At 51.1% G+C, this 13,853-nt stretch overlaps 1 protein-coding gene across 1 annotated transcript; it reads right to left on the bottom strand.

Moving 5' to 3' along the window:
* Positions 1 to 2,310: 2,310 nt before the first annotated feature.
* Positions 2,311 to 11,527, bottom strand: LOC105184860 (lysyl oxidase homolog 3). The gene is made up of 8 exons (XM_011143955.3): positions 10,896 to 11,527; positions 9,082 to 9,228; positions 7,664 to 7,936; positions 6,828 to 7,034; positions 4,400 to 4,697; positions 3,362 to 3,490; positions 3,030 to 3,153; positions 2,311 to 2,767 (listed from the first exon to the last, which is right to left on the bottom strand). Exons 1-8 carry the CDS (start codon positions 11,119 to 11,121, stop codon positions 2,645 to 2,647), a joined length of 1,527 nt encoding a protein of 508 aa, XP_011142257.1. The 5' UTR covers positions 11,122 to 11,527; the 3' UTR covers positions 2,311 to 2,644.
* Positions 11,528 to 13,853: the final 2,326 nt, after the last annotated feature.

Below are 13,853 nucleotides of genomic sequence, written 5' to 3'. Positions count from 1 at the left end.
GCGATTTGTTCCTTGAAGTCGTCGACGCGCAGTCTTGTTATCGTCCCAACAGTAATTAATGATTAGCATTTCGAAGGTGGTGTTTCACGTTAATCCGCCTTTGGTCGAAACGATGGATCGGTCGTGCCTAAAGGCCCTACCAAAGTATCTTTAGAGCGAGTTCGAGACTCCAGGGAAAATGCGAGGACCCCACGGAGGGACGACGTTAACTTAACTTTCGCGAGTTCGCTTTACGACGACGACGGCGACGCGTCTTCCAGGCTATGGGTTTAATTCGCCTGAAACGCGAGGCGAATTTTACGGCGGCTTTATAAATATTTCATGCCCAGCGTAGCGCGGTTTGCCGTTTTACTCTCTCTCTCTCTCTCTCTCTCTCTTTCTCTCTCTCTCTCTCTCTCTCTCTCTCTCTCTCTCTCTCTCTCACTCTCTCTCTCTCTCTCTCACTCTCTCTCTCTCTTTCTTTCTCTCTCTCTCTCTCTCTCTTCTTCTGTCCCTCCGTCACTCACTCTCTTTTCCTCACGCGTTCTCCTGACAAGCCGGGACAAAACGTTTTCGAGAAGATCCTCCGACCAATTCAACGCCTCCCCCATTTGCGAGCGCATTAAACGCGTTTCGTTTTCCTTTCTTATTCTCCCGATTAACGATTGCGCTTCATAAACGCGGCTTCATTGGACGCTCGAAAGTTCTCATTTCCTCCGCCGCGGACAAACGCCAGATTTATTTAGATCACGAGTCTAACAAATTGCGTTTAATCGGATATGCTTCGTTAGTCCCCGAAGGATGATTGCATAACCGGCCTCGCTATGAATTCGCTATTTTACACACTCGCGATAACAACGATAAATTACTTTTAATCGGATCCTCAGGAAAAAAGCAGCGTGTAACAAACTACGCGATATTCGGGAGAAAGGGGAGGAGAGAGAGAGAGAGAGAGAGAGGGAGAGAGAAAGAGAGAAAGAGACAGAGGGGATTATCACCTGCGAACGCGCTACACGCGCGTAAGCGAGACGCAGGATCGCGGTCGTCCGACAGTCGTCGACACGTGTGTGTATCGATTTTTCAATTCACGGCTCTGAATTCCCAAAATTTCACCGCCAAGCCGCCGGGTCGTCTCGAGCGGATCGAACGAGCCAGACGCGGCGGTATCGGGGCGCCATGTGCGTACACACGAGCGAGAGTCGCGCGCGATTCACAAACACACGTCCTCTGTCGGCGAGCACCTGCGGGCCAGGCAGCAGGTAGTCGCCACTAGCCAAGGTAGCAGCCGAGCGTGACGTAGCGCGGCTCTATTCTAGCCTAGAGCTCAGCTCGATCCTCGCTACGTGCACGTACCTGCGCGACGCTAATTTTCCTAGGACACGTAATTAACGTCGCAAGCGCTATCAGGAGCGGAAGAGCGTCGCCTCGAGAGTGTCCTCTCTCTCTCTCTCTCTCTCTCTCTCTCTCTCTCTCTCTCTCTCTCTCTCTCTCTCTCTCTCCTCTCTCTCTCTCTCCTCTCTCTCTCTCTCTCTCTCTCTCTCTCTCTCTCTCTCTCTCTCTCTCTCTCTCTCTCTCTCTCTCTCTCCCTCTCCCCGTCTCTGTCTCTCTCTCTTCTTTTATCGCTCGGACGCGCCCCCGAAAATTCGTCTCCTAGTGCGCGAGTCCTTAGAGGCGCAGATGGTGGAAATCTAGAGCGAGCCAGCAGTTCCGCTCCGCCGACGTCTATAAATTCGGTCCTAGACTCCAAAACTTGAGATTTCGTGCGCGGCCAGCATGTCGGCCGAGGAGGTGGCCGTCGTGCTGCGGCTGCTTTCTACCCGCACGGTACGGTTGCTCCTCGCCAGGCGCAGGTCTAGGCTAGGTAGGCGGCCTGTCCGTCTCTCTCTCTCTCTCTCTCTCCTCTCTCTCTCTCTCCTCTCTCTCTCTCTCTCTCTCTCTCTCTCTCTCTCTCTCTCTCTCTCTCTCTCTCTCTCTCTCTCTCTTTCTCGGTCGAGAGAGCTGCGCTCTAGTTTAATTACTATCGGCTGGGCTATGCTCCCTGCGCGCCACGCCCTCGCCACGTCGCTCCTCGCAATTATCCGAAAAAGTCGCGGAGTCGATCAGACTCTCGCAGGAGGTCGGGGACTGAAGCCGCGAGTTCAATGAGACGGCGACGACTGAGGGGCCCTTTCAGGACTTAGGCGATTAGCGCTGTCGATTGTTTTATGTTATTAAGGCCGTTCGACTTCAGGCTAAGTGAAGCACGATCATGGCATAATTGCACGCTCTCGCGCTTTTTGTTCGAGTTCCGGGGGGGGAGGGAGCGGTAATATAATTTTTATTTTGTTCGAGGTAAGATAAGGTGAAATATACTTTTCTCAGATCGGAAGTTATTACATTAAAAGGGAATCGCACAGCTGTTAAGGTTACAATGGAGAGTTACGCTGAGGCGTTGCAAATTGTTACAAATCTCGTTACAGATTTATTCGCGTCTGCATGTTGCTTCGTTAAGTTCACAGGCTGGTGGCAGAGGTAGTCGGTCATCGTTGTCGTCGTCGTCGTCGTCGTCGTCGTCACTCTCCTCAGCCTTCACGTTTGATCGACGTCAGCGGGCCGACGTTAATTTCACCCCCGTGACAATCGCCCGGGAAGCTGGAAAAATCCCGGCGATTGCGCGGGTCGCGTGTCAAGGACGTCCCATTATGCAACTGTGGACAGTCGCGAAAGTTTCGGTATAAAGCAGGCGGCAGATCGCCGCGTTGTTATCGAACGACATCTCGCCAACTTTGAATTCGGGATTCACCGCGACCTGGAAACAAGAAAAGTCCTTTTCACGGAACTCGCGTCGGAGAGCTCTCGCGTTATTATTATTCACAACTTCGTCTGAGCACTGAGAGAAAAGAGCGAGAGCGAGGGCGAGAACGAGGGGAGGAGAAAGAGAGGCGGAAAGAGATAGGGACAGAGAGAGAGAGAGAGAGAGAGAGAGAGGAGAGAGAGAGAGAGAGAGAGAGAAAGCGAGATTACTCTCCGTATATTTATGAAAATAACTTTATTGCGCGCGTCTCTCATACCTTCAGCGTGTAATGCCCCGGCTCGAGCTCGGAAATGTCCACCCACTGGCAGTCGATGTTGTGTTTATAAATGTCACTGCAATTAACGGAGATGCCCTGATCCCCGTAATTGGCGCATTTGTATCTGAAACGGACGATAACAGTTTAGAATCAGGGGAGTCACGATTAATAAACCGGTCGATGCGAAATGCGACCGCGGACATGAAATATAGGCGCGGATGCGAGATTGGTTATACGATGATGATGACGACGACGACGACGACGACGACGACTGAATTGTACGTTGCGAATCGCCCGACATGATGACATTGCGTCGTTGTGGACATTTTTACCTGGGCTCCACACCGGGCATACACTGATTATCCTCGAGGCAGAAGGACGCTTTGTGGCCTTCGGCGACTTTATTGCCGCTCGAATCGATCACGTCGAAAGTCGCGAACACCTCCATCGAGTGGTAGTGCCTGCGACAGGTGAAATTTCGGATATTCGTCCGGATGTCCGTCACGCCGGCAAACGGAAACATATAACGAAGATAATTTACCCATCTTTGGTCAAATATAGTTTATAATCTATTGCAAGAAGTTGAATGATATATTTCTTTTTTAACTATGTTTCATACAATTGGTTATGATGATCTTATTTCATTCGTGCCTACTTATTGTAGAACTGGAGTCAGAAGTACATCTAAGATATATATTACTTTTCGCTATACATTATAACAATTTTTTCAAATTAACTGGTGTAATCAGTGAGAATAAAGTACAGTAAGAAATAATAATCCTCCAGAATAAACAATAATCTTCTTAAAGAAAGATCAAATAATCTGTGTATAAGAGTAAATTTCTATGAAAATCAATAAGATTTGCATTATGCATATAACATATAATCCCTCTAACTTTAAGAACAATGTGTTTATAATATTTTCCTCTTAATCTCAGAAGAATCCTCTTGAGGTTTATATATAAGAAGAAAATCCCCTCAAATTTAGATGACTCCGAATCTGAAATCACTTCTTTTTAGATAAATTGTAGCCGTTTGAAAAACGATTCTCCCGACTTCGAGAGAGAGTAGATTTAACTCTTGAAGATTTGAATATTTTTCTTACCTCCTATTACCCGGACGGGTGAGCTCTCATTCAAAATCTTTTGGAGTCTATAAGTATTCACGAACATTATAAATCCTAGCAAGACGCCGCTGTGTAATGTGCTGCTACCTAGCGGCAGCGGTTAAAAAATACCATCGGGTGAATCTTCACCCGGCCCAGTGTTTGAGAGTTAACAACACGAGAGAAAGCGAATACTCGGCTCGGCGCGTGAAGACTTCGCGGTCGTACGTTGCACCAGGAGGCCGAGTCCGGTCGCGCTACTCACATGTGACACATGTGCCATTCCCAGAGATGTTTGGGTACAGACGGTCGGAAGTCCGCGGTGCCCGCGTTCAGGATCCTCGCTGTGAAGCGCAGCAGCCGCCTGGTCTCCAGGTACCAGTTCGCGGACTCCTTCTGCATCTTGTAGGCCTGCGAGGCCACGCAGTTCTCCTCCATCGCGCATTGCAGCCAATACAGCTGACGATCCTCCAGATGCGCGGTGCGCATCAGCTCGATGTGATCGAACACGAGGTCGGCCATCTCGCGTTGGCACACCACCCCCGCTATGTTCCCCGCCGTCCCTGAAACCGCCGTCGGGTCGCGGTGACTCGCGCGCGCGAGACCGATTTCGATTTTTCGGTGCGATTGTGAAGGAAGACGACCTGTCGGGGTCTTGCGAGGTGCCGTGCCGTTCGAGGCATCCGGAAAGCTTTGAAAGCCCAGGCAGAACAGAAAATCACGATGGCATCAGAATGACGTCTCAAAATGATGAGGAAAACTCATTTTTTTCATTATGATTCAATCATTTTTTCGTCATTTTGATGTCATCGTGATTTTCTGGTTCTACCTGGGACTTTGTTTGGTAGAATTCAACGCTCGAGCAGTCGAAGTCTTTTCGAGCGTTCGGAACATCGAAGGTCTTCATTGACAGTTAATTGCGTGCAGTGCAATGAGATGCGGTGCAGTTAGTATCGTTCGAATGTTTGAATATTCAAGCCTAGGAATTTATTGGAATCTAACGAGGCAGAACAGAAAATCATAATGACATCAAAACGACATGAAAATAACGAGAAAATCAGAGATCGAATCAAGATGGAAAAATGAGTTTTCCTCATCATTTTGATTATTTTAATGTTACTTTAATGTCATCGTGATTTTCTGTTCCGCCTGGGCTCGGCGTTTTCGGAAATTCGAAGTTTCGAAGAATCGGAATTTTACGGAAGTATGATTTATAGCCATAGCCTAAACGGCTGTCGAATCGAGTCGAATTCAAAAGTGAATTTCGGGGTTGTATACGTCGTTAACCGGTTGATTCTTTCAGGTGACTTTTGAGTTCCCTCTCGCCTCGTTGTGGGTGTGAGAGAAATTTAGCAATTCGTTCGTATCGATCGTATAGTTACCGTCTGATTTATTTTTATTAAGAATTTTTCACAAATCATGCGAATGGGTTAAGCCTGCTGGCAGTTGAAGGGACATCTGCAAATTCCGCGCGATTCTCAAAAATTTCCACGTGCGACCTTTTTCTGACGATGAGTTCGCGCGATTAAATTTTTTTGCGCAGCCCCGGGACTAGGGATGCAACGATAAATCGATAATATCGAAATATATCGATATACCGAGAGACAAATATCGAATATTTATCGATATTTTTTGTCTTCGATAAAATCGACATATCGATATGATGAATTTTACTGATTTTCGTATTTTTCAGTTACAGCTCTGGAGGCCTATTACGGTTCTACGACCGAGATGAAAATTACAAAAGTGAGTGAATTCACTAGAATATATATTATGTAATTGCTCGATGTCTACTAGCAAAATTCGCTCACTTTTAATCATAATTTCCACCTCAATCGTTGAACCGTAATAGCTCTCCTGCTCCATGTATGCGGTGATCCCCGACAAACGACTGCGGTTCATTATATATTTTCTAATAAGAACACGACAATAAATTATATGAAGATAAAAATTTTTAAAAGATCTTTTCAAATGTTTCGCGCATACCCTTTATACGCATACCCCTATACATTTTTTTATAAAAATATCGATATAAATATTGATATTTTTCAAAATTATCGATGTTATCGATCGTTATCGATATTTTGAGAAATCGTTGCATCTCTACCCGGGACTCGCTTTTTTTCGCCCGAGTGTACACGTAAACGTCAAAGTCGCTCGCGTTCACGAGTCGATAGCGGTCCTCGTTTTATCGTTAGACACATGAGCTGAGTGTACACAGTGTGCACTTAAGGTACATCATGTATACATAAGATACACCGGTACGAGAGAGGCGAAGGGGGAGGGAAAGGGAATGCGAGATTGCAAAGCGCACTCTTCGCTATCGGATTCGCACGCGAAGTGGATCACGGCGCTTCCGCGTCGTCGCGCGAGAATCGACTCCTCGCGCACGAAAGCGTCGATGTGAGGGAAAAAAGTGCTCTCTGCCAACAGATGTTCGCGATTGCTTGACCGCTCGGTCCGTCGCGTCGCTCCGACGTTCCCGCTGGCGATTTGTAAACATCTCGCCGTTCATTCTGCGAGCGCAAGGAAAAACAAAAAAAACACGTCCTGTTTGGCGTGCGTGCATGCTCGGCGGGAAGGCGGGAGGAGGGAGGGGGAGAGGGAGTAATTTCTGTGACAATGGCAGAGCCCCGGCGTCGTCTCGCATCTTCTCCCGCAAATATTTGAACTAGTTTTCCCGCTCCAGGTACCTGGACAGTCTACAACCATGTCGTGCAGGCAATCCGCCAGATTCCCCTCGCTCCCGCGGCACTCTACTCCGCTGATCGACATCGGCGTCGCCCCGCCGCCGAAGAAGTCGCTCTGCGTCGCGACGGAAGCGTAGCCGAGGCCCAGCTGCCGGCAGACCACGGCGGCTTCGAGCATGGACCAGCTGTCGGCGCAGACGACGCCCCAATCTGTGAAATCCAGCCGAGTCGAGATCGCGCGAAAACCCTTCCTGTATCGGCTCGCGAAAGCTCCCGCCGGATCCTCGCCGTCGGAGTTCGAAGGTCGTACGTTGGACGCTGAACGGGAAGTATCGCGTTCCAGCGCAATTCTCTGTTGCGACATTTCCTCGCGGAATTCTTTCACAATTTTAGAGCAACCTTCCGACACGACTGCACGCCGCCGTGTTCCGGCGTCCGTTAACCTTTCGCCGTTGACTACGCCTCGCAATTCAAATCGCCGCGTCAGATCGTCGCTCCGGCTTGACTTTCGCCTCGATCTCCGAAGGTTGCAGGTTTCCGCGGTGAACTTCCCGCGATTTCCCGACACTCGGTCCCGGTGCGGTAAACAACTAATTACCTAATTGCTCAGTCGAGCAATTACTTTACAAAATTGAAATGTGAAATTATTGAACTTTGAAATTAATTGAAAATTGTATTTAAAATTTGATTTAGGATTTAATTTAAAATTGAGAATTGAAATTAATTAATTGAGTAACTGGATAATCAATTGCTCGCTACCCTGAAGAGGACCAAGTGTCAGGACACATCGGTACGATTGTCTCCTTCCCTCCTTTTTCGCTTTCGCGTTTCCACCTTACCCGCGACGCCCAGTTTGATCTCTATGCGACCTTCGGAGCGCACGCGGCCGCCGGACAACCGCAGCGCCGTTCCCCGCTGATGCGTGTCCTTTATCCTGGACTTGGGCGGTTTCTGTCGCGGGACCGATGTCGCCGTCGGCTCCTCGTCGTGCGAGCAAATCACCCCGGCCGCCTCGTTGCCGCCGCAGTCGGAGACGCCCCAGCCATCGAAGCGGCATCTCGCGAGCTCGTCCTCGGTGCCGTCGCAGTAAACGTTGTCCATCCAGTATCTTCCTTCGGGATTGTTCGCAACGTGAGAATTTGCACGCTCGTTGCGTCGCGTTGTTTCATCTGAACTCGACTATAAAATCTCGCCGGCCTGACTGGCGAGCTAATTACTTACGTGCGTTCAAAGTCGAAGAATCGAGAAACGACACGAATGCGAGCGAATAAAAGAGAACACAGTAAGAATCTGTTATTTCAAGTTTTCGCAGCGTGGAGAAGTGCTCGATCTGGTCCCGTCGGGTCGTTTCGTGAGCATTTCGACACACCTCCTCCGCCGGAGGACAGCCTGAAGCCTTCGAGCCAAGGAGGAGGGAATTGAAACGCCCGCGAAACGTCACGTGTCGGAAGGAAATCCACGAGGAACGCGGCGTCAGCTCGGCATCGAGAAAGCGAAACACAGACTTCTATATTATATACCAGACCGATAACCGTGTGGTCTCTTTAACACGTCCCCTAAAGGTATGTATTAAAATTTCGCGCATGCGCATTGCAAGGTCCCGAAAGGAATGTAACTGCACCGTACTGGCATTTTTACTCCAGAAAATGTTAATATTTATCCAAAATTTAATATTCCCTCCTGCAATGTCACATTCAATGTTCACATAAATATTAAATATTGGATAAATATTAACATTTTCCGGAATACAAATGCCTGTACGTGGTGCAGTTACATTCCTCTCGGGACCTTGCAGTGCGCACGATTCTTTTACAAAAGGGACGCTTTTATACATGAAAACCAATGGAAGTTCTAAGTCTAGCTTATATATAGAAGTCTGTGGAGCGAAATGACAAAAAGTCTGATATGTCGTCGCGGAGAGACGAAGCTTCACGCGATGCGCTAGCAACATTTAGGATTCTCTCGATCCAACCGATGCTCCCTCGTGAAAAAGCGAATTGAAAAGCTCGCGAACGGCCGCGGCAGGCAGATCGAGCGAAATGACAAAAAGTCCAACGTGTCGTTAAGGATTTTTGTCGTGAATTTTTTCGGACGAAGACCGACGCGCGACGCGTCGCGCCGCGCCGCGTCTGTCGATACTAATCGATGCGAGCGAACGGCCCGTCGCGCGTCCGCCGAGCTTCCGCCGCACCGCGGCGACCGTGCAAGGGATCGCGGGGATTAATACGATGAGAGGATAATAATAATATCGTCTCACTTCTGGCCTGACCGAAGTGCCCATTCGCTGTCGCGCTAATTGCCCCGTTGAAACCTAATTGTCTGCAAACCACATCGGCCTCCAAGTCGTCCCATTCGTCGTCGCACACGCTGCCCCACTTCCCGTCGTGAAGTATCTCCACGTTTCCTGCGAGCGAGAACAGAAAGAGAGAGGAGGGAGGGAGAGCAATAAAATCTCGCGCTTTTCACGCTTTTCCCGCTCGCGGCACAAAAAGCAGGAAGCGATAGTGTGTGTGTATGTGTGTGCGCGCGCGCGTGTGCGTGTGTATGCATGCGGGCAATCGATTTGCACGACACACGCGGCAGGATATCGCGACAAATTCCGCGACAAATGGGACGAGAGAGCGAGCTCGAGAGCGAGGAAAAGAAAAACTCATCGACGAGGTCGTCGCGGCTGGTAATCAGCGGCGGATAATCGCCGATCACGACCGACAGCGGCGAGTCCCCGTGGCGCGGAATCCTCGCGGAGATAAGAGAGCGCGTTATCCTTCGGCGAGCTATTGACTGAGAAAACTACTCGGACTACTTCCGGACTATGCGCCTTGCTCCTCGAGGCGCGTTCGTTAATTAGTCGTCCCCCCCTGAGAAATCTCTCACGGATCGCAGCGTCGGGCGGAGCAAGACAAAGGGATCTCGCGGCAGGCAAAAGGGAAAAATCGCGCGGCCTTCTGTCTTAACGACCGGCGGCGGCGGCGGCGGCGGATCGCGACCTTATTTCGCAGCCGGGCTTTACGGATGACCACGCTATCCGGCGATTCCCGGTATTGCGCATACGTGCGGCGTACGTGACGTACAGCGTGCGGTCGTGCTGACACATGGTCGTTGACATAAATCTTCCTCGAGTTGACCCCTTTTTAATCGTTGTTGCGTCCTCGCGAGCACGCGGCGCTGTGCAAATCGTGCGCGAGCGCGCGGCCGCATGCGATAATAAAAGGCCGCGCGTCGCTTTTTGCTTTTTATCTCCGTTCGCACGCGTGCGAGAGAGAGAGAGAGAGAGAGAGAGAGAGATGAACAGAGAGAGCGAGAGAGAGAGGGGGGAGAGTGGAGATATATAGAGATAGAGACGAAGAGAGATTTATAGTCGTCGCCTGTATTGCCCCGTCGCTCTTTATCACGGGGGAAATATCAACCCCTACGCTCCCGGGGAGAGAAACCGGAGAGTGAAACTTCGCGCTTTTATCGGCCGGAAAGTCGGATTTATAGGAGAACGCGCCGCGGCGCGACGCGACGCGACGGACGGTGCGCGCCTGCTTTCGCGGGCCGTACCGGTCGGTGTTTGTCGTCGTCGCGTCGGTACGCGAATTATTGATGCATCCGCATCCGCGTGCCGTCCGCGGTAAGATCGCGCGCGCGCGCGCGAGAGAGAGAGAGAGAGAGAGAGAGAAGAGCTTTGTGGCGCGCACCGTAATTGATCGGCGCATCAATTGATCCGGCTGATAAAGTTCCTCCGTTCCGCGTACGTCACGAGGCGCACCGCCGGCCGTTTCCTCGACGCGCGTTGCTCGCCGCTGCGACGGAATCCGCGTTGTTAGCTTTTCTCTTCTACTTATTCGTCTGTTTGCTCTTCGGCTTAGTTTCGGCAAGTTATGTCCGCGAGTTAAGCATGCGCGGAGCGATGGGATTTTTTGCCACAGGACGAGTCAGGTAGCACAGGCAGGTGTGACCCGAGACCATTCAGAACGTGTCCTGAGGACGTCCCAGGCTTCAGAATCAGTCCCGAGGACGTTCCAGGCGCATCCAAGATGGTCTCAGGACGTTAAGCGTTATCTGGCAAGAGACGGACACGCGCGGCACCTTCGTGATCGCCGCTCTCGCCTCCGACGAGCTTCAACGCTCCCTCTTGCTTCTTCAGCTTCCGGTAGTCCGTGCGCAGTTTCTTCATCATCCGCGCCTTCGTGTCGCGTGTCACGGGCCAGGTGTCGTTGTCGCTCGCGCAGAATTCGAAGGCGCACGTCAGCAGCAGCAGCAGCAGCAGCAGCAGAGCGAGCGCGAGCCGCGCTTCTCGCGGTTGCGGCCTCATTCTTCCGCCTTGCTTCGACTTATCGTCTCACGTACGCGGGACGACGCCCTGACGTCGTCGATCGCTACGATTCACCGCACTTTTCCGCTTGTTACCACCGCAGGGAGGAAGAGCCGATGAAACCCGCGCGAGGGGATCCGCGCGCGCGCGCGCGCTCGCGCTCGCGCTCGCGCGCCTACGTGAATGTCACGCGAATAAGTCAAAGTGCGATATTCGAAATTCGCCGAGCGAGCCGTGAAACTCGTGAAGAAATTTCGCGATCGGGAGAATCGCTCACACGCGCGTTGAGCCGAGTTCCGCGCTGCCTCGGCGAAGGCGCATCATCTCGAAATTGTGCACGTGCATTTCGCGGCACGACTCCGCGGGCTACTGAACGCGCGAGGCCACGCAATGACGTGCACGACGTGCGTTCGCTTGCTCCTTGCTTGACGCAACGCAACGCACCGCCCGCCGGCTTGCGAGATCATCGACGCTCCAGATGGCGGATCGCTTCTTTTTCCGCCTCGGCGATCTCTTCCTGAATGGCTCGCCCGTGGCCCCGACGACCCATTTAGGCCGCGTCGTCGACGAGATTAGAATAGCCGCCGCCGCCGCCGCCGCGATGATGTATCTCACTTCTGACAGCAGATGGAAGTTCGAAGCGCGAGGAGGACACCCGACAGCCCTCTCTTCCCTCGTTCCCTTCCGCCTCCGCCGTTGGCTACGATCTTCTTCCTTTCCTCGGGAGCGTCTTTGACACCCGACTCGTGCAGGCATGAGGGAGCAGGGGAAGGGATCCGCACGCGGGTGGGCACCGCCCCGCCGAAAAGCGTCTCGGAATTCTTGGCCGGGTAATCCGATTTTCCGCTTTGACGAATCGCAAAGTCGGGCGAGTGACGTTGCCGCGGGAGAGCGGCGGTTTACCGAGAGTGCGACGATTTCTTCCATCGATAGAGATCAGTCTTCATCGTGCTTGGAAGAAGTACAACTTCGCGGAATGATTATCCGTTCTAAATTTGAATGCCAGTGAAAATAAAACCGAGGGAGGTGGAAAGAGAGAGAGAGAGAGAGAGAGAGAGAGAGAGAGAGAGAGAGAGAGAGAGAGGGAGTGAGAGAGAAGGAGGGAGAGGCTGAGAGACACGCAAAAGTGATTTTTTCCGGCTCAACTCAAATCCATGGAAACTTCATCGCAGGGAAAGGTCAAGGTTTTCCGGCGGATTTATGGACTTGGAGACGTTTTTAGAAGGTCCGCCGCTCGGCGTGCGTCCGCGCGTGGGCGGAAGCCGCGGTTTCGCGGCCGAAAAATTTACGCCGCACCGCGCGGCCGGGCCAATCTTTCAGCCGAGCTTCCTGATTCCGCGGGATGAACGATGTCCAGGCGCGATGATTGATATTGGCGAGCGCGTTGCGCGCGAATCGACCGCGACCGCTCTCGCACGCGCTCGCTGCGAAGCCGCGGAAATGTGCGGTGCATTGTCTCGTATTGTGCCAGATGAGAGAAACGAATGAGTTTAACCCTCAAGCGCCACGGTTAAATTTGGGCAACTGTGCGATGAGCTCACTTTGACCTCAATAATAAATTAAGTTAACGGCGCACGGGAAGAGCCGCTTCGACTTTCGTTACTTGTCGTCAAAGGGGAACGCCGGCGTAAAGGCCGTGCAGAAATAAAAAAGGAAACGACACAGGGCGATGCCACACACACACACTCACACATACACTATCGGCTTTGTCTCTTTTATTTTTATAACAATGCATTGTGCTGAGGATGTTTATCTTTTTATATTTTTTGTAGATCATGTTATCAGTTAATATGCTGTGAAAAATGTTGAAAGGATTTACGGATCGAGTATCTTAAATTTTACATTTGTTTCACTGTTCATAATAGAGAGAGAGAGAGAGAGAGAGAGAGAGAGAGAGAGAGAGAGAGAGAGAGAGAGAGAGAGAGAGAGAGAGAGAGAGAGAGAGAGAGAGAGATACATACGTTTTAGAGAGACAGAGAGGAAGAGAAGAGCGAGTTTCCCTCGTCATCTCGTACTCTCCATCTCCCTCTGGTAATATACTTGCTAATACCGTGCTCAAGTCGCGATTCGCAATGCGGCGAATCGAAAAAGTGTTACGCCGGTGAATAAGTAAAAGTTTACTACTCGGCGCTCCCCAGCTGAATTATTAATGTCGAATCGATACAGCGCGAACCTATTCGGCGGCTGTATATACGCCGCCGTACATGTGCGCGTAATTTTCTTGTCAACTTTATGTAACAAAGAGTTGAATATGGAGAAGCGAAAGTGGAGCGATTTTTCGTGTCTCTCGTCTCGACAGTAACGCCAGAGTCGAATCGCCAGAGAAGACGACGACGAAGACCGTCGATCGGTTTCGTTCGCTCCTCGCAACCGCAAGCGTATAGCCTCACATCTCGCCGATGCACTCGATTAAACAGGCGGTGTCGTCGAGCACGGCTCGTCGTTCAATTTGTCCACCTGACGCTTGACTGCCGACGCTCCTCGATTCCTCGATAATTACGCTTTCGTCGCTTACGCTCGATTGTACCAACGCGAGCCGGAGCTGTTATGCCGGTATTCTCCGGAACTTTGCTTACTCAAACTTCACTCGCGTTCACTCCGCAGCAATTTGCGGAAGCGATCGCGACGCCCGAGTCGACGTGTGTTAAACTCGGCACCGAAAACGCCGGCGAAGGGGCCGTCGAAAATCGCCTCTCGGAGTAATTACGCTCTCAACTTTGCGCGCTTTAGCA

The sequence above is a fragment of the Harpegnathos saltator genome, unplaced genomic scaffold (genome assembly GCF_003227715.2).
Source record: "Harpegnathos saltator strain DR-91 unplaced genomic scaffold, Hsal_v8.6 scaffold676, whole genome shotgun sequence".
In the NCBI taxonomy this organism is placed as follows: Eukaryota; Metazoa; Arthropoda; class Insecta; order Hymenoptera; family Formicidae; genus Harpegnathos; species Harpegnathos saltator.
The sequence above is the reverse complement of the archived record's forward strand: the minus strand, read 5'-3'. Positions and strand labels throughout refer to the sequence as shown.

Bases quoted from the DNA above. Each gene is read 5' to 3' on its own strand.
- LOC105184860 (XM_011143955.3), bottom strand. From the start codon at position 11,121: ATGAGGCCGCAACCGCGAGAAGCGCGGCTCGCGCTCGCTCTGCTGCTG. The intron at 9,229-10,895 runs GTGCCGCGCGTG...TCTCGCTCGCAG, and splicing joins CGAGAGCGGCGATCACGAAG to GAAACGTGGAGATACTTCAC. The intron at 4,698-6,827 runs GTACCTGGAGCG...CGGCGGTTTCAG, and splicing joins CATGGTTGTAGACTGTCCAG to GGACGGCGGGGAACATAGCG.